Source organism: Geosmithia morbida (assembly GCF_012550715.1).
Source record: "Geosmithia morbida isolate 1262 chromosome Unknown scaffold_2, whole genome shotgun sequence".
Taxonomy (NCBI): Eukaryota; Fungi; Ascomycota; class Sordariomycetes; order Hypocreales; family Bionectriaceae; genus Geosmithia; species Geosmithia morbida.
In genome coordinates this window covers 373867-401167 of record NW_023336189.1, presented here as the reverse complement: position 1 = coordinate 401167, position 27301 = coordinate 373867, and the positions used below count along the sequence as shown (strand labels likewise).

The 27301-nt window shown below is 55.7% G+C and overlaps 9 protein-coding genes across 9 annotated transcripts; 5 read left to right on the top strand and 4 right to left on the bottom strand.

Moving 5' to 3' along the window:
- Positions 1-160: 160 nt before the first annotated feature.
- Positions 161-1054, bottom strand: GMORB2_3774 (Cytochrome b5-like Heme/Steroid binding domain; the record flags this gene model as incomplete). Its single annotated transcript, XM_035465750.1, has 1 exon — positions 161-1054. The coding sequence occupies one exon, from the start codon at positions 1052-1054 to the stop codon at positions 161-163; it is 894 nt and encodes a 297-aa protein (XP_035323587.1).
- Positions 1055-2617: 1563 nt separating this feature from the next.
- On the top strand, positions 2618-5185 carry GMORB2_3773 (uncharacterized protein; the record flags this gene model as incomplete). The annotated part of the gene is made up of 1 exon (XM_035465749.1): positions 2618-5185. The coding sequence occupies one exon, from the start codon at positions 2618-2620 to the stop codon at positions 5183-5185; it is 2568 nt and encodes an 855-aa protein (XP_035323586.1).
- A 1085-nt stretch (positions 5186-6270) lies between these two features.
- GMORB2_3772 (DnaJ domain) lies at positions 6271-7988 on the bottom strand (the record flags this gene model as incomplete). Its single annotated transcript, XM_035465748.1, has 2 exons — positions 6271-6441; positions 6633-7988. 2 exons carry the CDS (start codon positions 7986-7988, stop codon positions 6271-6273), a joined length of 1527 nt encoding a protein of 508 aa, XP_035323585.1.
- Positions 7989-10421: 2433 nt separating this feature from the next.
- GMORB2_3771 (farnesyl-diphosphate farnesyltransferase) lies at positions 10422-11795 on the top strand (the record flags this gene model as incomplete). The annotated part of the gene is made up of 1 exon (XM_035465747.1): positions 10422-11795. One exon carries the CDS (start codon positions 10422-10424, stop codon positions 11793-11795), a length of 1374 nt encoding a protein of 457 aa, XP_035323584.1.
- Positions 11796-13117: 1322 nt separating this feature from the next.
- GMORB2_3770 (to extracellular alkaline protease) lies at positions 13118-14659 on the bottom strand (the record flags this gene model as incomplete). Its single annotated transcript, XM_035465746.1, has 1 exon — positions 13118-14659. The coding sequence occupies one exon, from the start codon at positions 14657-14659 to the stop codon at positions 13118-13120; it is 1542 nt and encodes a 513-aa protein (XP_035323583.1).
- Positions 14660-18365: 3706 nt separating this feature from the next.
- On the top strand, positions 18366-19893 carry GMORB2_3769 (D-amino-acid oxidase; the record flags this gene model as incomplete). Its single annotated transcript, XM_035465745.1, has 4 exons — positions 18366-18391; positions 18581-18718; positions 18783-18880; positions 19070-19893. 4 exons carry the CDS (start codon positions 18366-18368, stop codon positions 19891-19893), a joined length of 1086 nt encoding a protein of 361 aa, XP_035323582.1.
- A 550-nt stretch (positions 19894-20443) lies between these two features.
- On the top strand, positions 20444-20856 carry GMORB2_3768 (small nuclear ribonucleoprotein F; the record flags this gene model as incomplete). The annotated part of the gene is made up of 2 exons (XM_035465744.1): positions 20444-20643; positions 20787-20856. The coding sequence occupies 2 exons, from the start codon at positions 20444-20446 to the stop codon at positions 20854-20856; spliced, it is 270 nt and encodes an 89-aa protein (XP_035323581.1).
- Positions 20857-22691: 1835 nt separating this feature from the next.
- GMORB2_3767 (uncharacterized protein) lies at positions 22692-24773 on the top strand (the record flags this gene model as incomplete). Its single annotated transcript, XM_035465743.1, has 2 exons — positions 22692-24285; positions 24514-24773. Coding segments are annotated over 2 exons (1854 nt in total), but the record flags the coding sequence as incomplete, so codon positions are not given.
- Positions 24774-25350: 577 nt separating this feature from the next.
- On the bottom strand, positions 25351-26923 carry GMORB2_3766 (GPI mannosyltransferase 1 subunit M; the record flags this gene model as incomplete). The annotated part of the gene is made up of 3 exons (XM_035465742.1): positions 25351-25629; positions 25795-26074; positions 26199-26923. 3 exons carry the CDS (start codon positions 26921-26923, stop codon positions 25351-25353), a joined length of 1284 nt encoding a protein of 427 aa, XP_035323579.1.
- Positions 26924-27301: the final 378 nt, after the last annotated feature.

The following is a 27301-nucleotide window of genomic DNA, read 5'->3' as shown; positions in this document are numbered from 1 at the left end:
CTCTCTCTCTCTCTATCTCTCTCTCCCTGTGTGTCTTATCATTGTACAACTTGTATATATATAATCACGGCATGTATCCAAAGACAAATGCAGTCCATCCCAAAGAAGCTGATGGGGTAGTTATAAAAAAAATGTCGGGATCATGAAGGAGAGACGAGTGTCAATCCATCTTATCCATCTCGCTCTCCCGATTGCCCTCGGACTCGTCGACCAGGATTCCGACCAGGCAAGAGGCCAACATGCTCTCATAGTTGACCCAGGGATGTATATCGGCGAACAGCTTGGTGCCGTCCCTGCCGGCGCCCCTCATCAGCTCTCCCACGCCGGCGGGGTGGTACTCGGCATAGGGCGTGATGTTGTAGACCTTACCGTTGAGGGCCGTCCAGGCGTCCTTGCCCTTGCGGCCGGTCTGCCTCTTCAGCATGGACGGCGTGACGCGCAGGTACGGCGTCGAGGGGGGCAGGCCGCGCAGGTCCGACGTCGGGGACCCGGATATGCGCGCCCAGTCGAGGGGGGAGCGGCCGGGGGCCAGTATGACCTTCTTGCTCGACTTCTTCTTGGTCTCCGCCGCGGCCGCGAGGGACTGCGTCACCGGCGGGGCCAGACCTCCTCCCAGGCCTCCTCCCGGACCTCCAGACATGGGATTCCGGTTGGGCACGGGGCCGCCGCCGCGTGCGCGCTGGGCAGAGTTGGGCCCCAGGAACTGCGGGGGTGGGCGCGGGTTGGGCGAGAGGGTCGGTAGACGTGGAGGGGGTGGAGGGGGCGGAGGCATCATCGACGACGGCGGTGACGCTGCGGTGGTTGATGTGTCGTCGTCGTCGTCGTCGCTGCTCTTGCCACTGTCGGCGGATAGGGAAAGGCTAGGTACGGGGACGTTGGACGGCGTGGCAGAGGCTCTCGGCGTTGCCTGCTCATCTTCGTCTTCCTCGTCTTGTTCGGTCGGTTCTAGAAGGACTGGGGGAGGGGGAGGGGTTGGGGTTGATGATGGTGACGACTGCGACTCGCCGACTAGACCGGCTCGGAGGCGGGCGAGACTATCCGGTAGCCAGCCCATGGTTGAGATGTCTTGGGAGGATCAAAGGTGTGGAGGTTTGAAGAGCGGGTGAAGGATCATGATGTCGGTACGGGTTGGGTATGGTGGGGTTGTGGTGGCTGCGTGCGTGTTTGGTCCGTGGTGGATTGATGACCAGGGGGTGACTAACGTGCCTGTGGTTGGTGGTGGCTGGTGGTGGTGGTTGGTGGTGATGGTGGGAGTTATTCGTGGGGGGGGGGGTTTGGGGATTCGGCAGAATTCCAGAATTAGAATTGCTGACCTGGTTACGGCCGTTATTCAGGCTGTTATTGTTCAGGGGAAAGATGAACCGCACTAATCTCTACTCCGTATGGGCCTGGAAGGTATCAATTAAATGATAATACTCCGTATGACATGGGGTAGCCATACATCCGAGTGATAATTAATACATACAGAACAGATTAATCTGTACAGGTTATAATCTGTACACATCCTCATATAATCCGTACATCTAGATTATGGAGTAGCAGAGTTATTACTATATACATAAATCCGCACATACATACAGAGCAATACAGATTAACAGATTATACATATACGGATTACATATAATAATACGGGTTGATATTGCTAGCAGAGTCTAGTACGAGCGCTGATAATACTACGAGTCCTATGGATTACGACGTAATGATGATGATGATGATAGGTACGACGGAAGAGGAGGGAAATCATTCTCGTAGGTTGTAATCTGTACAGATTATCATGCGATTGTACAATGAATACCATTGATTTAATACCGTTGGTTCCCCGGGTACTGATTCTCCGTCGGGTTCCTCACGGTTGGATCTGGGTGATCATGATTGAACATGCATTTACCTTGTCCATCTACGTTTGATGGCATCGGCATGCATCATGTGAAGAAGCAGTCTTGGGACACTCGAGACCTGGAGACTACTCGTAGACTAGACCCATACCGACGTCTGATTCAAAAGCGGTGATCCCGTACAAGAGCTCGTATTTGCTTGTTGAAGGGGAGAATGTAGGGACTCATGTGTGTGTGTGTGTGTGTGCGTGTGTGTATCTGTGTGTGTGTGTGTGTCTGTGTGTAGTGTCTGTGTGTAGTGTCTGTGTGTAGTGTCTGTGTGTAGTGCATAAACAGACCAAGTGTTAACTGCATAAACTAACATCCCTCTACATGCAGGATGGAATTGCATTCTTCTCATTGTACGCATGTATTCGTGTGCGTGGTGTTTCTTCCCCCCCCCCCCCTTCTGTGTCTTTTTGTCCCTGTCCGTGTGTTTTTTTTTTTGTGTGTGTGTGTGTTTGTGTGTGTGTGTGTGTGTGCTGTTCATACGTGGGCATACGAGCATAGGCTCAGCCCCACCCTCCGTTCGGCATCTTACTATTCCCCGCTGTAAATTTGGTAAATACAGTGACATCGGCCCCTGGAGACGGCAGCAGCACTAATCCGTACCAGCCGCACCACCAGCACTGGAAAGCGCTAGGAGGACTGTCTCACACCTCACAGTCACCACCTTCCAGCTCAATCCAACAATCACGACAGCAAACCGGATCAATAGCAAACGTCCACAAGGTCGTGGCGACATGCGCTCCCTAGACCCCAACGAGCAATCCTCGCCGTCTTCAAGACACAGACACCCCTCCAAGACATCTCCAGCCTCCGCCGTCTCAGCAAAGCAAGCTCTGAGATCCTCCGCCAGCACCAGCAGACTGAGAAAGACACCGCCGGCACCGACAACTGGGCCCGACCCGTCCTCATCTCCCGCTACGCCCACCACATCCACATCCACATCCACATCCACAGCTGCCACCACCACAACAGCTACAGCTACAGCCCTACCTCGTCAACCTCTCCTCCTGAAGCGAGATCCCAACCAACACAATGCACAGCGGTTGATCAGGAAGAAGCAGCAGCAGAAGCCGTCACCGACCACCATAACCGCCACTTCCACACCTGATAATACTGCATCCACTTCTCGTCCTACTCCTCCTACTCCTCCTCCAGCGCCAATAATCCCCCGCATCGTCACCACGCGTCCCATGAAGTCGTCTGTACCGGGTCCATTCTCCCGCAACATGGCCCCCGGTAGCGGTGACAGTACCAACAGCAGCAGCAGCAGCAGCAACAGCAACAGCAACAACAACAGGCCCCGTCAGCCCCAACTCAGCGCCGCCTCCCTCAGAGCCGCCAACCGACCGCCCCTGACCCCCAAGGTGGCCGCATCTTCGAAGCCCCCGACCCCCTCGCTCGTCTCGCCCCACGGGGGCCCCCGAAGATTGACTGCCAGCAAGGACGACCGATCCACCTCCTGCTCACCGTCCCCTTTCCCGCCAGGCATCGCCCCCCGCCGCGGCCCGAGGCCGGATCACGGCTTCGACACGCCCTCGTCGTCGTCCAGGTCGGCACTGGGCATCTCGAGCTCGGCATCCTTGACGAGCCAGCCCGACGGCCCAGACGCCAAGTTCTTCTACGCCAGTGCCGCTCCCGCCCCGCGACCGAGCTCACACCAGCCCCCGCCGCGGGAGCCGCAGCAGCATCAGCAGCCGTTACGCCCCGTCTCAGTGCCCCAGAGACCCTCCAACTTCTTCCACGCCAATGGGCTTCCCGTCGACGGCAGGAGGACCACCAGCCCCCCCACCGGCAGTCCCAACCCATCCTTGACCCCCGTGCTCGCCGCCACGCCGGCACCCACGTCTACAAAGTTCTTCTACGCCGACGGCAAGCCCGACTACACCTCACGCCCGTCGCCGCCGCCGCCGCCGCCGCCGCTGCAGCAGCAGCAGCAGCAGCAGCAGGTGAACACCTCCGGGTCTGCGTCCACCCTGTCCGCCAGCTCTAGGGCGCCCAACTCGACGTCGAGACCGATATCGCCCGTCAGGGCGGCGTCGACGCTCTCGGCCTCACCGTCTCTCCAGACCGCGTCGTCGGCACAGACGGCCACGCGCCCGCAGGCAACGTCTCCCCCTTACCTGACCCCCGCGGCCAACGTGGGCGGCATCAGGAGGCGCGTCAGCGTAGAGAGGCCGGCGCGGGAGCTGTCGTCCCCGTCGGCCGGTCCCAGGAGCCGCAACGGCAGCATGATATCGAACATCGAGCAGAACGCCATCCCCCTGCCGCTGCAGCAGCTCCAGCCACCCCATTCGCCGCAGTCGCCCCGCTCGGTGCTCTCGGCCTCGCCCCCTCTCAGCCCGGGCCTCAGCCCGGGCCTCAGCCAGCCGGTCGTGAGCATGGCCTCCCTCCTCCAGGCGGCCGAAGACCTGGAAGAGGGGGGGGGCGAGGACGAGGACGGGGAAGACGGCTCGGTCAGGCACGGGGACGCGGGGGCCGACAGCAACGCGGAAGAGGGCCCGAGCGACGGCGACGTGATCCCGTCCGGGACGCAGAGCCCGACCAAGTCGGCGCACTCGAGCAACGACGCGGTGAGCGAGCTGGTGGCCAACGCGCGTCGCGAGCGCAAGGTGCAGGACCTGGAGATCCGCAACGCCTCCCTCGAGGCCATCAACCGCACCCTGGAGCGCCAGCTGCGTCGGCAGACGGCCGAGCTCCGTCGGTACCGTCGCCTGTCCCGCTCCGGCCGACTATCGGCCGTGTCCAGCCGGGTCACGTCGGCGGCCCTGACCGAGCCCCCGACCGACCTATCAGATCTGTCCGAGGCCGACGAGACGCTCGACATCGACCGGTCCCTCTCCCTGCACGGGTCCGACCTGTCCCCCTCAGACGACGACCGCTCTATGGACGACGGCGAGTCCGCGGACGGCCGCGCGGACGAAGAGGCGCACATGGCCGCCAGGCGTAAGAGGGACGAGATGCGCCTCCAGCTCGACCTGTCGAAGCACCAGGAGCTCCTCGTCGACAGCCAGAGGCTCAACACCAGCATCAAGCGCTGCCTCGACTGGACAGAGGTCCTCATCAAGGAAGGTAACAGGGCGCTGCGGTACCACGTCAGGGTGTCGGATGTCGAGCTGGGAGGGCACATCCTACCCCCACCGGACGATGATGCCGACGTCTACGTTGATGCTGATGTTGACGCCGATGTCGACGATGATGCGTCGTCGCCTCCTGGTGATGATGCTTCCACGGTGCATATACCTGCTGCTGAGAAGACGCCTCCTGATCGTGATAGTGGTGTCGAGTTGCCTGTCGATGCCTGATTTATTTCTCTCTCTCTCTCTCTTTCTACTTCTTTCTTCTTCCCCTTCTTCCTATTCTTCTCTTATCATCGATCTTCTTTCCCTTTCCCTCTTCTCTCTCCTCTCTTTTCTTCTTTCCCTCTCCCTCCCTCTCTTTCTTACCTTTCTTCCTCCTTCTCTCTCCCTCTTCTCTTTTTTTCCTTTCTTACTCTTTTTTTTTTCCATATATACCACCACCATCTCTTCCTTCTCTATGCCATTTCCTTTTTTTCCTTTTTTCTTCATTGCCATTTCCTAGCAAGCAATATTTTTTCTCTCTCTTTTTTTCTTCAGTCACTTTTTATTCAGCAGAACGCTTACCATGTCCAGCTTATCTTTGCATTTTCCTTTCCCCGTCAGTCTTTTTGGACATTCATTACTCCTTTTTGTTTTTTTCCCTCATCCCTCTTCTCCCTTCATGTCCTGCATATCTGCTTCTTTTGTATGATACAAGATACCCCCCCGCCTTTGCTTACAAAAAAAGCCCAACACGTGCTTGCATTTACAATGTACATATATTATACCGCATTTTCTTTCGCTCTACTGTCCGTCCTTTCTCCTTTCTATGGCGATCCGTCTTCATATTACTCGAGTTATTTACTTTTACAACACACACGCACACCCGCACACACATCTCTTGAAATATATCTGCCATCTTGAACATATTGCTCGTAAATCAGAGACGCATGTTGAAGGGTTGGATATAAATGGAGTAATAGTAGGCTAAAACGAAAAAGAAGAGAAAAGAAAGAAAACAGCGACGATGACGACGACGATGGCATGGAAACCACAAAAACGCACAAACGGACATGATAGAAAAACGAAGAAACAAAAAGGTAACGCAAAACTTGAGCCAAAAATCCAAGAAAAGCACGGTCCATCCTTTCTATTCGAGACTTGTCTTTTTTTTTTCCCTTCTTCTACTTCTTCTTTTCCCTCCTCTCCCTTTTTTAAATCTCCCCCCCCTCCCCCCCCTCTGCTCTCTTTTCCCAGACAGAAGAAAAAACCCCAAATAAGTTGTATAAAAAGAGAGGTAAAACGTGTGATTAGAACAAAGTCCGTCAGTTCTACTTCTCAGTAGGTGTCGTCGACTCCTTTTCAGAGTGCTGATGATGGTGGTGGTGGTCCTTGGACTTCTTCTTCTTGTCCACCTCCTTCTTGTCCTTCTTTATGGCGGCCTCGGCTACGAGCTGCTCGAAGACGAGATAGTCGCCTTCTTCTTCTGGAGAGCGGGCGGCCTGTGGGGTGGGGAGGGGAAGAATGCGGTCAGCGGCAACTTCTAAAGAAAGGGAGTTGGGGAAAGGGGGAAGAGGAAAACAGATATTTATGAGGGAGGTGTGGGTGTGTATGTGGGTGTGTGGGTGTGTGGGTGTGTGTGTGTTGTGTGTGTGGGGAGAGAGAGAGAGAGAGAGAGAGTAATAGTAGATACCTTGCTGAAAATATCACCGACGAGAACGAGAGCCTGAGCACGTTCCAACCTCTTGGGAAGGGGAACCTTCTTGTCGTAGAGAACCTGGTCGCAGACGTCGCGCAGGACGCTCTGAATCTCAAACTTGGAACCCCTCCAGGCGGCGTTGAGGATCTTTCCGGTGACGCGGCGCTCGTACTCGGCGCGCTTCTCGTCGTCCCAGTCCTCGCCGCCCTCTTGCTCGCGGCGGGCCATGTCCTCCATAGTCTGCTGGGCGTCGATGGCGCTGCTGATGGTGTTCCACGTGTCCTTGACCATGGTGCCCTTGTCGCGGAGGCGGCTGAAGAAGCCGCCCAAGCCGAGGAACTTTTGGCTGCGCAGCAGAGCCGAGGCGCGCGACACGTACGTCTGCCCGATGGCGTGCAGTATGTCGATTCCGAACGACTCCATCTTGAGGTTCTCCACCTCGAGCCGCATCTGCTCCTGGAACGACCGCGTCACCTGGGCGCTCTTGTCCGCCTCGGTCCACACGCTCAGACGGTCCACCAGCTTGCGCACCAGCGTGTCCACGCGCTCCTGCCGCACGCGCGCGCGCTCCTTCTCCAGCGCCGCCAGCTGGTCGCGCTGCTCCTTGGAGAGCCCGCCCTTCTTCTTGCCGTCCTTGGTCAGGTCGCCCTCGGACGCGGCGGCGGCGGCCGTCATGTCCTCGTGCGACTTGTCCGTCAGGGCGGGGCGGATGGGTATCTGGTGCGTCCGGCTGTGCGACGTCGACGACGGGGCCGGCGACGTGGCACCTGACCGGGAGGGTTGTGCTGGGGTGGTGGTGCCGCTCGCCCCCTCTGCATCCTTGGTCTCGTCGACGACGACTTGGGGGGCGGCGCCGGCGGTGGCAGCGGCGGCCGGGGTGGTCCCGGACGGCGACTCATCCTTGGTCTTGTCGGCGGTCTCACCGGCCTGCTTCTGCCCCTCGGCCTCGACCTCGCCGGCGGCGGCGGCGGCGGCGGCGGCGGCCTCCTCCTCCTGCATGGTGATGTCCATGGTGGCGGTGAGGTCCTTCATCAGGGTGATCTCTCCGATCCAGTCGACAAAGGCCTCGCCACCGAAGATGGAGGTGAAGAACTCGGCAGGGTCGGTGAAGCCCTCCTGGGGCTTGGCGCTGTCCTTGCCGAACTTGTCGTAGGCGGCGCGCAGGTCCTTGTCGGACAGTACCTGGTAGGCCTCGCCGATCTGCTGAAACTTTTCATGGGCGGTCGGGTCGTTGGGGTTCTTGTCGGGGTGGTGGACGATGGCCAGCTTGCGATAGGCCTTTTTGATCTCGATGTCGGTGGCGGTGGGCTGGACACCCAGCGTGTCGTAGTAGGCCGTGTCGACGACCATGGTGGGCGGGTGGTCCGTATCAGGAGAGGGGAGAGAGTGATTTCTTTCTTCGGTATCTGTCCTTGACGGATTCCTCTCTTTTTTCCTTCTGATCCGTGCCGTCTGAATGAAAGGGAAGGGGGGTGAAGGAGAGAGGAGAGACGAAGCGGTGATGGCTACTGTCTGCTGTTAGGTCGATCCACTTGTTGGCGGTCGGCCAGAAATTTCCTCGGGATCGGGAGAGAGAGAGTGTGTGTGGGTGAGTGAGAGAGAGACAGAGAGGGGAGGATGGGAGGGGAGGGGTACGTAATATTGAATGGAGGGGCAGACGGACAGAGCAGACGGACAGAGGCAGGATAGAGAACCTACAGCGGAGTTTGTAGTGGTCTCGACCTGTACGTGACAGTACGTCATGGCCTGTGCCGCCACTGGGGTGCTGCTGCTGGGCAGTGTCGAGGCGCTGTATTACGATATCGTACGTGCTCGTTCTCATCGCACTCGCTGCGCGTGATAGTGCCTCCTCATCATCCATCTACGTACCGATATAGCTCCGTAGACTCTACGGATAGACGGATGACTTGATATATGGACATCCCATGCAATACTGTAACGTGGTGTACAGCAGGTATCATGGCCAGCATTACCTACCACCACCACCACCTACCACCACCACCACTACTCTAGAACGGGGCGCAGCTCGAAAAGCCGAGCAGCCGGTTCCTTATGGATGACCCGGACCTGTATGGCCAGTACCTGTACCGTGCGGTCCAGCGGGGCGTAGCGTCATAGTCGACGCTACAGATCTGTACAGGTGGTATCGCATAGCGAGATGGTGAGTGTGTGCCCTGTACTGGTTCGGTGAGCATTCCGTCCTGCCTCCTCCGCAGTGCGTCATCGTGGTTGGTACCGCAGCACACCACCACAGCCGGGACTTGCCGGATTTCCTGTTTCGAAGCGGGCGGATGTGTTTCGCTGCGAAGGATGGGTAACAAAGACTCCGAATGAGGATGGTTACAGTTATTCTGGTATATACAGTACCAGGTATGAATGATACTGATCAGTGCTGCTAACCATGTTGCTTTAACACTTTCTTCTCTATCTGCAATTACCCTATACTCCCGCCGCCAGAAGAAAAAAGAAAAAAAAAGTGTCACGCGTGGCCTTTGGTACAGATCTGTACATATCATCTCGATACTCCTAGTCGAAACGGGGAGAGAGAGGGGGGGGGGGGGGGGGGTATACGTACCGTTGTCCTCTCTCTCTCTCTCTTGACATGATGCTATGGATGCCATCAGTATTACAACAACAAGCATGTCAACAGTTTCAAGCATTGCTACAAATATACGTGTACTCATCCATACCTGTAGTATGGTCATCACGCCGTTGTTCATACGAAGCCTCCTATTCAGTATTCAGGTACGGGTATTACTGCTCTTAATAATGCCATGATTTTCAATGCTCGTACGTTGACGTAGACGGCGTGCTTTGCATACATCAATGCAGCCTGAAAAAAAAAAGATTGCCTAAAATCCGGAGTTCGTTACTCGTACATCTCCCTACTGCAGACGGCGCGGGGGAAAAAAAAAGGAGAAGGAAAAAGAAAAAAAATAAGACGATCCCAAGTGAATCCTCACGTATTGCCCCGAACAGTCACTGCAGAAAAGATGACATGCTCCGAGAAAAGCCATGAATCATCTCAGCCGTTTCAAAGTCTTTTTACTCCTCTCTCTTAGAAATGTCAGTCTTTTAGGATATGTCCTTCTATATATATAGTCCTTATATATATAGTCCTTGACCACTCTCCCCCCCCAGGCCACCCCCATTCTTTTTTTTTTCCCTTTAACCCTTTTTTTACATCATCATCATCATCACTGGTCCGTAGTCCCCCCTTTTCCTCTCCTTATTTCAGCTCGTCTCTGTCCTACCATCCCCCCTCCCAACAACAACAACAACTCATTTGCTTGCCGCCGAATCCTCTCGCTTGCCTCTCGTCCCCAGAAATAGCGTTCCTGTACCACCGGTGACCCGGACCGCTCCTCCGATTCATCTTCTATATACAACGTCGCCTCGAGAATACAACATCTTCCCCAGCCAAGATGGGTCTTCTTTACCTTCTCCTCAGGCCACATGAGCTTCGCTCAGTCATTCAATGGTAAGAATAGGAGGGGAGCGGCAGAGCAATGGATACGCACACATACACATACATGCACATGCACACACACATACACACACACACACACATATATATATGTGTGTGTGTGTGTGTGTGTGTGTGTGTGTGTATTTACATGATATGCGAGCCCGGACATTGCTGACGTGGAACGTGGGATAAACCCTTACAGGAAACTCTACCATGATCCCGTACATCAACGCGACGAGTCCAAAGACTCGCCCGAGCTCAAGGAATGCTTCAAGTACCTCAAGCAGACGAGCCGAAGCTTCGTGGCCGTCATCATGGAGCTGAACCCGGAGCTGCTGGTGCCGGTCGCGCTCTTCTACCTGGTGCTGCGCGGGCTGGACACGGTCGAGGACGACATGACGATCCCGCTGGACGAGAAGGTGCCGATCCTGCGCAACTTCTACAAGACGATGCTCGAGGACGGGTGGCAGTACCACAAGAGCCAGGAGAAGGACCGGGCGCTGCTGGAGCACTTTGACGTGGTGGTGACGGAGCTCAAGAAGATACCCAAGTCGCACCTGGACGTGATCCAGGACATTGCCCAGAAGATGGGCAGCGGCATGGCCGACTACGTGCAGAACGACGACATGATCAAGAACGGCGTCAAGACGATCGACGAGTACGAGCTGTACTGCCACTACGTCGCCGGCCTGGTGGGCGAGGGTCTGACCCGCCTCTTCCTCGCCTCGGACCTGGCCCACCCCAAGCTGGCCGAGCGGCCGCAGCTGACCGAGTCCATGGGCCAGATGCTGCAGAAGGTCAACATCATCCGCGACATCCGCGAGGACTGGGACGATGGCCGCCGCTGGTACCCCCGCGAGGTCTGGAGCAAGTACGTCGACGAGTGGGACCACATGTTCGACCCCAAGTACCGCGACCAGGCCCTCAACTGCGTGTCCGAGATGGTCCTCCACGCCCTCAAGCACACCGAGGAGTGCCTCTTCTACATGGCCGGCATGCGCGAGCAGTCCGTCTTCAACTTCGTCGCCATCCCCCAGGGCATGGCCATCGCCACCCTCGACGCCGTCTTCCGCAACCCCGCCATCTTTGAGCGCAACGTCAAGATCACAAAGGGCGAGGCCTGCAAGATCATGCTCGAGTCTACCCAGAACCTCCAGACCGAGTGCGAAGTCTTCCGTCGCTACGTCAAGTCGATCCAGAAGAAGAACGACCCCAAGGATCCCAACTTCCTGGCCATCAGCACTCAGTGTGCCAAGGTATGTCTCGCCAGCCTCTATATGATTTCTGCCAAGGAAAAGAAAAGAGAGAGAGAGAGAGGAGAGAAAGAGAGAGGAGAGAGAGAGGGGGAGGAGAGAATGATGACTAACTCTACCCAGATTGAACAGTTCATCGAGACCCTCTTCCCCAAGCAGGACCCTCAGAAGCTCTCCAAGGAGCTAGAGGCCAAGCGCAAGGACGTCGGCGGCGAGCTCACCTCGAGCCCCCGCGACGCCATACTCATCTTCAGCATCGCCATCGGCTGCCTCGTCTTCGTCGCGGGCATCATGTTTTTCATCGCCTGGATGTTCGGAGCCAAGTTTGGCAACTGGCTCGACGACATCGACACCAAGCGTCTTACCGGGGTTGCCAGCTCCAGCGCTGCGGGGGCCGCTACCCAGGCGGCTGCCATTGGCCACGAAGAATTGTAAAACCTTTAGCTCTATTTCACTACCACATGATTACTAATAATTTCCCGACCACTTTTTTTTTCAACTCTTCTTTTTTTCTCTTCACCTTTTTCTTCTCCCTTCTTCTCGCATCACGCTTCTTGCTTCTCTTCAACTCTACGTCTTGTCGCAGTCATGTTTTAACACCCCCCGGTTTATTTTTATTTTTATTTTTTTTGTCCTTCTCATGATTAACTCATCAATGGCATCTTACTAGGCCTACTCCTCGCCCCCCCCTCCCCGGCCTAAAAAAAAACAACTTAATATCACTTCTTGTCTTTCTTTCTTGGGTATCCGAACAAGGAAAATGTGCAGCTGATACTCGATGCTCACCTTAGTTATCTAGTACTGACTGTTCTCTCCCCCCATATATACTGTACGAGAGAAAAGAAATTTACGCTTCTTGGAAATGCCTCTTCCCCCCACCCCTCGGTGATACTGATCCTTGTCCCCTATGAAATCTTCGATACCTTCATTCCCTCAACATAGCACGGATGTCAAATTGCAATCCAGTCCTCTCAATGACTGTGGTTGTGCCGAAGAAGTGCTGATAATATACCTGATTTCTTTTTTCTTATTAGAAATCTATCCGTGCTCTTAGCCTGCATCGCTAGATATGGGCACTTCGTTGACGGTTTCGAGGGATATCAACTCGAAAAGTCTTAATGTTGGAGAGCGGACATTTTTTTTTCGAGGGGGGTTTCTTTCTAGATTGAAAAAAAAAAGGAACAGGAGAAAAGTATGATGAATTTTTATTGGAAACAAGCAGGTATCGGATGCGGAGGATCGAGAATCATTTATGCCGTTGCAACAAGAGAATTCAAGTACAAGAAGATGGGTTGAACTTGTTGAGAGAGACATGTGCTTTAATCTAGGCTTATACCTGTTATGCCCCATGTCTATATATATTTACCTTGGTTCTCTCTTATTTCCCATCACGCAAAACAGACACAACAAGTACATGTACCTAGTAGTGAGGGGCAGATTTTTGATCCGACATCTCTCGTCTTGTTTTCTTCTCTCCTCTCTATGATCCTAACAGGTGAAGAATATCTCTCCGTCTCAATATACAGGTGTTGCTTTGAATTTCTTCGTCTTCTGTCTGCCTGTCCAGGCCGACACTGACCATGTCATGCGGTAAGTAGTGTAGGAGTCTAAAGCAATATACCGAAGCCCTGACTGTATATTACACGACTCGGTGGTGTCGGCCTGCTGTCATGATCCCCGCCCTCCTCCGTCGATGATGATGTCTGCATCATGGTCACCGTGCCGTCTCGACGACGACGACGCAGGCTCAGGTATACCTAGGCCTGGTAGGTGTTGCCGTTGTTGGCGTTGAGGGTGGTGGTGTCGGCCTGGCCGCCGGTGACGGGGTCGCTGTTCTTGGCGAGGGTCTTGATCATGGTGGTCAGCGTGGCGGGGTCGGTGGTGTTGGTGAGGGCCATGAGGTAGGCGGCCAGGCCGGCGACGTGGGGGCTGGCCATGCTGGTGCCGGAGAGGACCTCGGTGGCGGTGTCGCTGGCGATGCCGACGGACTCGACGTCGACGCCCTGGGCGAAGATGTCGACGCCCTCGCCGAAGTTGGAGAAGTCGGCGACCTGGTCGGTGAGGGCGTCCATGGCGCCGACGGTGATGGCGTTGGGGGCCGAGGCGGGGGACTCGGTGCTGGCGTCGGTGGCCTCGTTCCCGGCGGCGACGACGGGCACGATGCCGGCGTCCACCATGGACTGGATGGCGCGGTTCAGCGCCGCCGACTGGCCGCCCGAGAGGGACATGTTGACGACGGCCTTGCCCTTGAGCTTGTTCTCCTCGACGTCCTGGATGACGAACTGCATGCCGTCCAGGACGCCCGAGTTGCTGCCGCTGCCCTGGCCGTCGAGCACCTTGACGGCCTTGATGGTGGCCTTCTTGGCGACGCCAAAGGTGGCGCCCGCGATGGTGCCCGCCACGTGGCTGCCGTGGCCGTTCTCGTCCGTGTCGACGTTGTTGACAAAGTTGGCCGCCAGGGTGGCCCGGCCCTCGAACTCGGAGTGGCTGGCGAGCACGCCCGTGTCGATGACGTAGGCCGTGATGCCCTCGCCGGCCGACGAGTCGAAGACGTAGGCGTCGGCGCCCGTGGTGTTGGACGAGAGGCGCCTGAGACCGACGGGCGCGTTGGTCTGCGCCATGAGGGCCGTCGTCTTGACCGTGGTGTCGTGCTCGATGTACTCGACCTCGGCCGAGTTGAACATGTCGGCGATGGTGTCATCGTCGGCGTCGTCCAGGCGGGCCGCACGCCACGTGCTCATCTTGATGGAGTGGATGGCCGGCTGGGCCGTCGTCGCCCGCTTCGTCCTGCTCAGCTGGCTGTAGCGCTTCCTCAGGAGGCTGCCGAACGCGGCCTCCTTGGTGTCGATGGAGGCGTCGTCGAAGGTGTTGTTGTACACGACGATGTACCGGTTGGGTATGATGTTGGACGCGTTGGCGTTGCTGATCATGCCCGCGATCTTGGACACGGCCCCGCTGACCTGCTCCGCCATGTCGCCGATGGCTTCCTTCACGCCGCCGACGGAGCTGGCAACGTCGCCGACAGTCTTGGTCACGCCGCCGACGTCGCCGACGGAGCTGGTGACGTCGCCGACGGAGCTGGTGACGTCGCCGACGGAGCTGGTAACGTCGCCGACAGTCTTGGTCACGCCGCCGACGACGTCTCCGACAGTACCGGTGACGCCTCCGAGGATGCCGCCCAGGTCGAGGGCACGCTCCCTGTTGGCGTTGCTGCCGGTAGCTGTACTGCCGCGGGGGAGGGCGTTGGCCGCTGCGGCGAACAGCAGGGTGCTGCTGACGATGGACTTGAGGTAAACCATTATGTCGGGTATCGGCTTTCCTATATCAAGAAAGATATGAAAGATGTGTATATATATATAATATGATATAAAAGTCGTGAAGAAAGATGAGAGTGAAGAGTGGACCAGCCCTTCTTCAACTCGAGCGACTGTTGACGGTGACAAGAGAGGGAGTGGTCGACTGAAAGTCAATAAGACAAGGACCAGAGAAACTGGCTTATCTGAATAAGAATAAGATTAAGCAAAGAGAAACAAGAAACCGTTCTCTCTGGCGTTGATTTTCAAGAAGTGATCGTAAAAATAAGAATAAAAAGATCGTAAGACCTGTTGATATGGATCAGCAACGAGAAAGGAAAAAGGGGGGAGGCAAGAGAGGCAATTGCTGAGCGCCGACGACTTACACGTAAGAGACTAAGAAAGTCTCGGGGAAATCGTACGTGCGTGTGAGAAGAAGAGAAGATGATGGGGAAAAGTGTCGACCGGCGGCAGATATCTCTTGTTGGCTCTTGGCGTCAGGGTGGAACCAAGGAAGCACAACAGTCCGAGATATATAAGAAGCGAAAAGAAAAAAGGAACTAAGAGGGAAATGAAGCTGAAAGGAGAAAACAAGACGGACGATCGCAGACAAAGAGGGACACTAAGAGGAAAGTGGAAAGAGAGCGAGGCAGAGCAGTGGTATATTATAATAGTGGGTGTGTGTGTGACGTCCATCCAGAGCCGCCGCGGGTGCGTGCGTCGCTTCGTCTTGGGTCGTTGCAAGGGTGCAAAGGGGTGGGGGGGGGAGGGGAGGACGTGACCAGGAATGGGTTTTGGAACGGTAATAGAGAGACAATACTGTGATTTCTACGGAATACGGTACGTTGACAGGAGCGTTACTGCCCCGTAATACTCTAACTGAATCCTTCCTCCCCCCCCTCTCCTCTCTGAGTCTCTCTTCTCCTTCTTCGACTCCTTGACTCGTCATCATACGGGGGGGGGGGAGGCTTTGTTCAGAAAGGCATGGGGATACGAAGCTTAGACGTCGCAGGTTCGAGGTCCAAGACCCTTGATGCCGGAGTCTGTTCGAAACGTGTGCAGCAACAGAGCCCTCCCCCCCCCCAATCTTAGAAGAACTCTGGACAGGGGAGTTTCACATCCTAGCCAGTGGTTGATTGTTCGTCCTCTGCCGCCGCCCGTGACTCTATGGGGGCTCTCGAGGTGTTGACATGACATGGGGAGGAGGAATATGAGGGAATATTGTCATTCATGGCATTTATTTATGACCCTCAGCAGGTGATAACACGTGGTTGGCTTTATCTGCTCAGGTCAACATGACGAGTACGGCCTCTGGGCGGTTACATCCGGTCATCGATCTTGTGTCCATGCGAGGAACACCGGATCTCTTCCAGACTTCTTCATCCAGCTGTATCTACATCAAGAGAGCGCCCAGCTGTTGGCGGTCGAACGGAGAAGGAAGAAGGAAGACGATCGGTTAGGCGGCATCTTGCGAAACGATGGGGATCATGTCACGAAAGAAGAAGAGAGGGATAGAGTATCCATGCATGTAGTACTGATGATATTGTACTGAACCCGTCGTCATCACGGAGCTGCCAGCACTCTGGAGGGTTGTGGATCTAGACTCTCCTCTCTCTTCATCATGCCCTGGTCCCTCACCTCCGTCCCCTCCCCCCCTTGTCTCCGTCGAGATCCGTGGTTGGTTGGCGGTTGCAGACTTGACACAACTGGCGAAACGCGGTGAGGGGTGCCCTCTTTTTCTTTGTTTTTATTATTATTATTATTATTATTTTTTTTAGAAAAGAGGACATTGGCGATGCGAGAGAAGAGAAGAGGAGAAAAAATGAAGGGAGAAACATGAGGGGGGAAAAGACCAAATAAAGACGAGGCGAAGACGGTAGAGTCCAAGTGATATGGCAGAGGGACATCGCCCCAGAGAGATGGGTATCTCGAAGCTGTTCGTCACACGATGATGATGATGGCCAGGGTCGGACAGCACGGTACGAGTACGGATGGCATATGTTATTGCTCGTAATGCTCATGGCCTATCATCATCTGTAATCCGCAGACGCCGCGTAACCAGCTGGCGACAGGGGGCCCCGGCAGAGCTGTACTAGGCGTACTAATAATCATGAGCTGATACCTGTACGTCTTCCTACGGAGCGCTGGGTGGTAGAGTGCAGCTGCGGCTGGTGCCGTGGGTACCCCGTACCCCTGACGATCGGGACGTGGGCATTACGTCGTAGGTTCCCGTGCCTGGTGCCGATGTGCGAGCAGGACGGACGGCACGGGGTGATGGACGGAGTAGAGTTGACGGTAAGCGCTGGTCGTCGGTCGAGCACGGTTGTCTATCGTTACGGAAGATGTTACGAAGTGATACGGAGTACGGGGAGTACGGAGCAGAGTCGACGGAATTTCATTATTGAAATCGTACAATACTACAGATTACTACCACCACCACTACCGCTACTACCACTACTACTACCACTACTACTGCTATGAGTCATGTGACTTGAAGGGACGGGGGTTGAGCAGAGGACGTCAACTGTGTTATTAGCAGTCATATATACAGCAGATACATGCATGTACAGATTATATATGCATATGCACATGCATACATGTGTACCAGTACAGGGTTTACATATGGCATGTATATGCATATATACGTACCAGTGCACTAGCATGTATATGCATATGCATATATACGTACACCTCTCACGTACATATAATACACGTAGTATGATATAATAATATATCATACGGCGTATATATAATATATATACGTGCGTGACCCTTGACACAAATCTCCTAGACCATCAGGCTCATCAACCCGGCACAATACCATGTCGTTTGATGCCACCATACACATCAGTACAGATTACTGCAAACAACACCTCTACCCCTTCCGCCCCCAAGCTTGGAACCGAGCTCTACAGACCGATGCACTCCACATCATGTCTTCCCCCCCCCCCGTTACGTCGCCACTGCCGAGACATACGGCTCCAGTGTTACGCCTTGGCCAAACAGCCATCAATGTCGGATCCTTGAATGGGGGTTTACCCGTTCCAAACTGCACGTGTCGAGACGGAATACTATCATTGTGTTGCCTCGTGCCATGACATCCGCACGTAAAGGATAGGACTCTTTCATCGGAACATCCCCATTGGGGAACGTTCGACACTCAATCCCTCTGGTTTCGAGCCCGAAGTCGTCTGATCTGATGATACTACATGTACTCGTTACGGAGCGGTACTATACTGCATGTACGGATCACAGATTAGCAGCATCGCTCACTAATGCCAGTATGCAGATTACACAGGGGGGTTAACGTAATATCAACACTTGCTCTGTCAGGCCGTACATGTAATCTGCAGTGACACTTGGGCTGTCGACATAACAACAGGTCCCGGCACCCCCCCCAAAAAAAAACCTAAACTCCTCCCCAGCTCATCATCCACTGAGCACACCCCGCATCCGATACGAAGCCGACATCGCATCATCATTATCTTCTCCTCCATCTCTGACCGTCTAGGGTAGCTGTTGGAGTACGAATAAACTCGGGAGAGGGATCCTGACTGCCTAACCCTAGACAAAAGACTCTCTTCTGATTGCAAAACACCCCAAGAAACCCCAACATTCCCTCCCCCCCCCCCTCTTCCCGTCTGAAGAAAAAAGAGAAGAAGACAAGTTTCTGGGTCTGTCGTGCCGAAACCACGTACGCCGCATAATCATCATGGGCGAGACAATCGTCGTAGTGGGGTAAGTCCAAACTTCAATGACATGGCCTCCCCTTCCCTCAATCGGACACGGGGAGTAGGAAACCCTGCTAGCAAAAATCACTGGATAGAGAGGGAGAGAGAGAGAGGGGACAAGAGGGAGAGAGGGGACAAGAGGGAGAGAGGGGACGAGAGGGATTCCTGGGCTGAATCATCGCGCAAAACAATTCAGGGCTGGAGTGTCGGGGCTGACGACGGCTCTCCTCCTATCGAGGGACAAGACCAACTCTGTCACCGTCGTGGCCAAACACATGCCCGGCGACTATGACATAGAATACGCGTCGCCTTACGCCGGAGCCAATGTGTTGCCGTGAGTTGAATGCCCATGCCCGCCCTCCCCGGATCCATCCGTACGCTGAAACGATGGGGAACAGCATGTCCACCGGAGATGACAACCAGCTCGAGGCCCGTACATGGCCGGAGCTGAAGCGTCTCAGCGAGGAGGTGCCCGAGGCGGGAATTCACGCTCAGAGTAAGCCTCACATCTCAAACTCCCATCATCCATCATTCATCATCACAACGACGACCAATACTACTGCTACCGCACACATTGACGTCACCAACACCAACATCAAATCCTTTTTTCCTTTTTTCAAAAAAAAAAAAGGGGAAAGAGGAGAGAGAAGAACAGACTGACATGACACAAAAAAAAAAAAACAAGAATGCCAAATCTATAGAAATGACCCCAATGCCGAGGGTCTCATGGGATCGAACCCGTGGTTCTCGACCTTGTTCGACGACTACCGCGAGCTGGAAGCCCACGAGGTCATCCCCGGGTGCACCTCGGGCTGCGAGTTCACGAGCGTCTGCATCAACGTGCCCGTCTACCTGTCCTGGCTGGTAGGTCAGATAGTCCGCAACGGCGGGGTGTTGAAGCGCGGCGTGGTCGGGCACATCCGGGAGGCGCGGCGCATGAGCCACACGGGGAGGGAGGCCAGCGTGGTCGTCAACGCCAGCGGCCTGGGGTCCCTCCGCCTCGGCGGCGTCGAGGACGGCCGGATGACGCCTCTGCGGGGCCAGACGGTCGTGGTCCGCAACGAGGCCGACGCCATGATGGTCGTCGCGCCCCCCTACGACCACGACCACGGCCACGACCCGCCGACCGACATTGTCTACATGATGACCAGGGCCGCGGGCGGCGGCACCGTCCTCGGAGGCACGCTCGAGGAGGGCCGGTGGGACTCCCAGCCCGACCCGAACACGGCGCTGCGCATCATGGACAGGGCCGTCCGCGCCAAGCCCCAGCTCGCGGGGGGCAGGGGCGTCCGCGGCCTGAGCGTCATCAGGCACGCCGTCGGCCTCAGACCCTACAGGCGCGGAGGCGTGCGCATCGAGAGCGAGAGACTCGACGGCGGGGACGCCTGGGTCGTGCACAACTACGGCCACGCTGGCTGGGGCTACCAGGGCTCGTACGCTTGTGCCGAGGAGGTCGTCAAGCTTGTGGAGGGTATTTCGAGGGACAGGCTCGGTGGACCTAAGCTGTGATGATTTATCTTTTCCTCATTCTGCTTTCTCAAATTTATTTTTTAAAAATTTAGGGGTTTTTTTTTTTTTTTTTTGATTTCCATTGCCAATTCTTTTCTGGAAGAATAAAGGACTAGTCGCTTTTATTTTCTCCTTTTTTTTTTTCGTGTTGAGATTTCTCTTCTTCGCACGAACACTTGAAATTGATTGAAGCTATCAAGGAACGGTGATGATTACAGTTGAGTGTATCCGGTATTACTTCGCATATATGATATGGCATAGAGATAAAGTCCCACAAAAGAAAAAGAAGACCCGGCGAAAAAATTACCCGGAAGCGCAAGGGTGGGGGCGCAAACCGAAAGCAAAGCAGAGCTTCATCAAAATCCCCATCATCAACATCGAAGCACATCCGACCGCCCTCCGCCCAACGTCCCGCAACGACTCTCTCGCTCGCACGTGCGCGTCGACAATTCATTCCTCAAACGAGGACTATCAAACGGGACAAGACAAAAAAACAAAGGGGGGGAATCCAGACTCCTTCTTCACCCTCTTTCGACCACCCTCCCCAACAATGAGCTTCGTCCCCGTCAACCCTCGGCCGATGCTGCAGGGCCTCGTCGACAAGGATATCGTCGTGCGCCTCAAGTGGGGGGAGACCGAGTACAAGGGAAAGCTCGTCTCCCTCGACAGCTACCTCAACCTGCAGCTCTCGGGGACGGTCGAGTACATTGAGGGCAAGGCTACCGGTGACCTGGGACAGGTTCTCATCAGGTAAGACTGGGAAGAAGAAGAAGAAGAAAAGAAATCATCAGCCGCATTGGGAAGGAGAGGAAGATGGAGAAGAAGAAGGAGAAGGATGAGAATAGTTACAGCAAGAGGGGAATCGTGGGCTGACGCATCACAAACATGATTAGGTGTAACAATGTTCTCTGGATACGCGGCGCAGACCAGAACGAGGAAGCCGATACCAATATGGAAGATTAAAAGCTAGATGAGGGGAAGCACACCGACAGCAGAAAACCAGAAACAACAACAACAACAACTGGACTGCATATTCTGCTGGGGAGGAAGAATTCGAAAGAAGACAAGAAAAGGCGAATGGAGTTTTTTTTATATCATCATTTTTATATTACAATTTTTTTCGTCTCCTTCCTCTGCCTCGGGGAACATGCTCTGGATGTCAGTCTGATGGTATATCCCGGTCCCGATATTGGACGTCTGGACAACTGTCGGGAAGACTCGGACCATTACCACCCCCCCCATCTTGTCGGACTTGCTGAGCTTGGAATTGAAGGCTGTGTGGCCATCGTCATCGGATCGGAACCCCAGGGAAGAGGGGGGACAAGGGAGAAATAGGAGAGAGACGGGGGGGGGGGGGGGGGGGGGGGGGGGGGGGAAAAAGGGAGAAATAGGAGAGGGGGGGGGGGGGGGGGGGGAGAGAGAGAGATGGGCTTGAAATATACATACATGTAATCTGTACTCTGTACGGATTAGTGACTAGCCCATCTTCCAACCTCTCTGTACGGAGCCACACTACATCATCTGATAGCCGTATCTTATCTCAACTTGATGGTGGCCATCTTATCAGGCTGCCGTTGGCGGGCGGAGAATGCGACAAGACGAAATATTATTACCTGACATTGGGTATAGGTCTATTTACGAGTACGACCTCAGAGTGTCGTTCACAGAAAGGTACGGAAGAGTTTTGCTATTCGGTACAGCACGGGAGGGGGGAGTACGGATACTTGTATAAATGCATGTATAGGGAGAACAGGTCAAGCAAGATACATGATGATGGATGATGACGATGATGACGAGGTTTCTTGTTCCTCCCCTCGTGCGTGTGCATCTTACAGTGGCCGTAATACCGCGTGTCGACTGCTATTACTGCTACCCTCACTGCTACCCTCACTGCCTGCAGGGAGTCATTACCTACGAGTGCTACGGACAGTGGCTGCTATGCTAACCATGTACCTGTAATGGTGCCTACCTGCGCCCTGTCCCGACCTGCACAGGTGCCTACGTAATACCTGTATTACTTTTGCACCACTCTACGCGTGCAATGCACTCTCCTCGTCTCCCCCTCCTTCCTCCCCCCTTCCTTTACTCCGTTTGATTGCGAGTCTGAGGTTAAGGCGGGACAGATCCGACGGGGCTGCTTATTCGTCCTTTTCCTTTCTTGTATATGCGCTGACGCCCTTTTCTCTCTCATTCACTCTCTCTCACACACACACACTCTCTCTCTTCTCCCTCACCACATCATCTGTTTGAACTGAGAAAAAAAAGAGAGAGAGAGAAAAAAGAAAGAAGTAATCACACATCTTGTTTGTCCCTTGTCCGTCATCCACTATGCCATCCCTTTGACCTTTGAATCTCTACCTCCCCCGGACCACTTCTATCCTCTATTGCTATCACTACTACTACTACTACTACTACTACTACTACTACTACTGCCCGACCGACCCCTCCGACAATCTATAATCCACTTGGGTCCGAAAGACACCGAACACCGACTTCACGCGCTACTGGGTAAATCAAGAAAGAGAGAGGATCAGGAGAGTACGAGAGAGAAACAGAAGAAGGGAAACAAAACCACTGCCGGCATGTCCGGTCTCAAAGAACCGCCGACTTCGGTCGACTGCCTGATTGATCGTCACCAACAACGGCAACCGAATGAAGCGCTACAACAACTGCAACAGCAGCAGCAGCAGCAACAACAGCAACGGAGGGCCTCCCCCGGTCCGCCGACTTTTTCCTCAACGACGGCGACGATGACAGTGACGGGCCTCCTGAACACGACATCCACGCCAGCAACAGATCTCGACAGTCTCGTGGGGTCGTCCTCGTCATCATCCCTCGCTACCGTTGAGCAGCCAGACGACGGCGTGCGCTGCTTTGTCGGTCCGCAGCGGCCCAAGAGCACACCCTTTCCCTACGTTCCAAGCGACCACGGCGCCGACGACGGCGACGGCACACCTCCGTCGGTGCCCAACGAATCTTCCTGCCCCTCTCCGGCATCACCACTGACCAGACATGTCGTCCCCTCCTCCCCCCCCCCAAACTGCATGCCGGCTCAGCAGCAGCCGTCGGACGGCAACGGTCCACAACAGCAGCCCACGGCTGTCGCCGCCGATAGCAGCGGCAGCAGCGGCAGCGGCAGCAGCACGTTTATGAACCTTCCCACGGAGATCCAAGAGGCCATTCTCGATCACATATTCGGCTTCCGCGTATCGTCGACGTCGACGAGCGGCATGGAGATCATCTCGTCGTCGCCGTCGTCACCGGTAGCGAGAGATTGCAGCTGGAGCACAGCCATGCGCCACTCGCGCCGGCGCGAACTGACACAGCTCGCCCTCGTCAGCGCTACGTGGAGGTACCTCGTCCAGCAGCGGCTGTACCGGCACATCAAGCTCAAGGGCACCGTCGACGTGGTCGAGGACGCCATGGTGCACCTGTCGACGCACCCGCACCTCCGGCCGCTGGTGCGTCACCTGGAGATCTGGTTCCCCGTCTTCCAGCCGAAGTACGGCGACAGCGGCGCCGGTGGCAGCAATATGCGGAATCCGCTACCGGCCGCCACGGCGGCGGGCGGTCTCGCGCTACCGACCGTCACGACCGACGGCCTGACGAACGCGACCTACACGCTCCCACGGAACAAGTGCAGTCTCGACGAGACGCTACGCTTCGTGGAAGCCGCTCTCCCCGAGGTACGGGTGCTCACCCTCGAGGGCGGGGAGCGCCGCAAGGCACCGAAAGTGGCGCACTTTCGGCACAGCAGCAGCCCGGAGACGGGGTCGGAGCCGGGGTCGGAGCCGGAACCGCGGCAGTTCGTCCTGCTGCCCAGCGTCAAGACGCTCATCACCCGGGGCCAGTGGAACCTTGCCCGCGACAACGCCGACCTGTCGACCCTCCTCGCCGCGCTCCCCAACCTGAGGGACTGGTACGCTTCGTACAGCAAGCCCAAGTCCAAGTCGTACATCGGCATGGCCGAGTTCCTCCCGCTGCTGCCGCCCCGCATCGCCACCCTCAAGCTGTGCCTCGAGTCCGACTACCGCCGCGAGTCGGTCGTGCCGCCCTTCTTCCTCAAGGCCGCCGAGCGCACGCACGTGTGCTCGTCGCTCGCCACGGCCGCCGCCTCGGGGCTGGAGCACCTCTCGTACACGGGCCGCTGCTGCCACGTGCTGTTCGACAGGATCGCCAGGCTGACGGCCGACTCGAGGGATTCGCGCCTCAGGTCCGTCGACATCACCCTCAAGAACTGCTGCAGGCCGCTGAGCCGGTACTACGATTCCGGATCGGGGATACACGACATGGGCTTCATCGATGCCTTTGAGAGGCTGGTCCTCGCGGCTATCCGGTCTCTCAGGGTGCTCAAGCAAGTCCACTATCTCAGGATACGATTTGTAGATCTCGGTATGTCTTCTCTGACTCTATCCAACCATCCCCGTCCCCTCCTCTCTGTCTCCGTGTCTCTTGCCCTCCATCCCTGTCTCATTGTCCCCCGTCACCCTGCCCATCTGTCCATCTGCATCTGCCTCTTCTTGCCTTCTGTTTATCGGTCTCTGCGAATCCGTATCCTGAACCGATAGGAAGCCTTGATTGATTGACCGACTGAGTGATTGACTGACAAAAAAAAACCAGAGTCCGCACTACCCCCTCTGAATCCGTACTTCCTCTTCAAGAACAACACGTGCTCCGGTGTGTGGAGCGGAGACATCCTGTCCGAGATGAGCGCCGCGAGGCCCTACGCCCAGTGGGACGACCTGACCGACTCGTTTGGAAACATCGTCTATAACAAGGAAGGACGAATGGTCATGTCCCCCCAGGTGCCGGGGAAGAAGATGACGTCGCTGAAGCTGACCAACTACCGCCTCTTGTCGCATCGGATGACGATCCACTAGGGTGTGCTGAGGCTGGTATGCTACTAGTACGAAGCAGGATATCGTCATCCGTGATTTTATGGCGGGTTCATCATTTGTCTTTTCGTCCCCCCCCCCCCTTGTTTCTGTTTAATGGGGAGCTAGGCATATTCGGATATTTGGGATTTAATTTATGAAGCGATTTCTTTCCTTATACATATACTCTTTTACTCTTCACTTACTCTTCTTCTTACTATTTCTTTTTATCTACCCTTGTTTCTCTCTCTATGATCGTTAAGTTCTCATTTTATTTTTCATCTTAGCCATAATTACAGCATTGGTTGTCGGATATCAGAAGGAATAACTTGGCTTTGTATGTTTTGCAAAAAGAAGGAAACGGGTTTAAGCTCATGACCTCCCTACATACAGAATGATGTACAAGTCGTTTGAATTCTTGATGATACAGTAAGATGAGGTACAATCTCTCTCATTCTTTGATTGAAAAAGAGGAAGAGGACATGATGTGTATAGGAAACACACTTTGCTGATTGCATGGATCATGATGTAACATATACATGTAAGAGAGGGGAGGGGAGAGAGAGAGAGTGAGAGAGTATTGTTACTCGGTATGAGCCTTGACCTCTTCATACCCGGTAGCACCATCCGTAATGATGATGGCCAGAATCCAACAATTGACCAGGAAGAACGAGAGGGAGGCGATCCACAGGCCGGGGAAGAAGGTGCTCTCGCCGAGGAACTCGAGCTCGTAGCCCTGCTGGAGCCAGGAGGCCTGGGTGGCCACCCAGAGGACGAGGGCGGTCAGGCCGAGGGGCCGGCTACGCAGGAGGGAGGAGCGCGGGAGGTACAAGGGGAGGAAGACCATGTACCATAGGAAGTACTGTGCTGCTTAGCGGGAACCGGAGCGGAGCGGAGCAGAGCGAGGATTGGCAGGGAGGGAGGAGGGAGTAGAAGGGCGAGCGAAGGCGAGGATCCACAAGGAGAAGGAGATATGGCAAAGGGGGGGGGGGGGGTAGAAGCGAAGCGAGGACGGGAGAAGACTTACCTGGGATGTGCAGACCTTGTTAAAAGTGACAAAGGCAAACGTCTGCGCCAGCATGGACGTGGCCAGATCCTTCTTGGCAAGGAGAAGGGGGATCAGGACACACGAGAGGAGGAGCTGGGGGATGAAGGCGAGGGACTCTGCACGGACCGACACATGTCCGTCTCCAGCGGCAGAGGCGGAAGTGAGGTACAGCAGGATGTTGTAGGGGGAGAAGTTGTGACGGTGATCGAGACGGGAGAGGTGGTGGAGGAAGGTGTGGACGAGGAAAGGTTGGCCGTATCTGTCTCGTCAGATCTCGGTCTTCCACTCCTCCCGGACATCTCGAAGCATTGCCGGTGGATGACGGGTACAGGTATAGGCAGCATAGGCAGCATAGGCATTATCAGAGCATGCAGAAGACTTACATGCAGTACATGACCAGGTTGAGACCGAAGAAGGTGGCCAGACTGGTGGCAGCCAGGGTGATTCTCTCCCTGGAGAAGAATGCGACGACGACGTCGGCCGACGACGGATCAGCCTTCCGGTCCGCCTTCCCGTCCGTCCTGCCCAGGGCGCTCTCGTCCATCCACCAGACGATGGCGGGCGCATATATGAAGGGGTAGATCTTGAGATGCACGGCCAGGCCGAGGACGGCGCCCGCGAGGCCGAACCTCCGGGCGCCGACAGCCCAGAGCACGGCGACGGTGAGGACGCCGAGGAGGCCCTCGGAGCTGCCGCGGGTGCTGATGGTGGCGACCATGGGATTCCAGAGCCATATGGCGGCGAAGGCGCCGGCCCTCTCGACGGGCAGACGCTGGCTGACCAGCAGGATGCGCAGCATGAGCCAGCCGGCCACCAGGTCGGCCAGGGCGAACAGGACCTTCCCCGCGGAGAACAGGCCCGGCAGGGGGGCGGCGGTCGGGGCCAGGATCCAGGCCAGCAGGGGCGTGTACCGGTAGGTGTCGCGGTCGTAGGGGGAGCCGCCGTGCCATACCAGGCGCGCCGCGTCGGTGAAGACGAGGTAGTCTATGTCGGTGTACTTGAGGGCCGAGTGGGCATCTTGCCAGGTCCCGTAGAGGAGGAGGCCGACGCGGAGGAGGGCGGCGATGGCGAAGAGGGGCGCCGGACGGAGCAGGGCTGTCGGGGACATGGTGACGCGCTCTTCCTCGGCGGTCGCAGCTCATGCGGGTGGTTGAGGTTCGAGGTGGAGGGTACGAGGTGGAGGAGGGTGGAGCGGTGTCATGATGCATCGAATCATGGATCGATACGCGCACATCAAGCAGAGCCGCACCGACAATTTCTCCCACCTCCAACCTCCAACCTCCAGCCATCGTCGTCACCCTAAACACCGCAGAACGAAGAGAGAGAAGAGGAAAGGAGAGGAGAGGAAAAGTAACGGGGGAAAAAAAAAGGAAAAGAAACGGGGGAAAAAAAGAAAGAAAAGAGGGGAAAAAAGGAAAAGAGGGGAAGAAAACCCTTCCACGGAATTCACATTCACATACGACTCTTGACATACACACATACACAC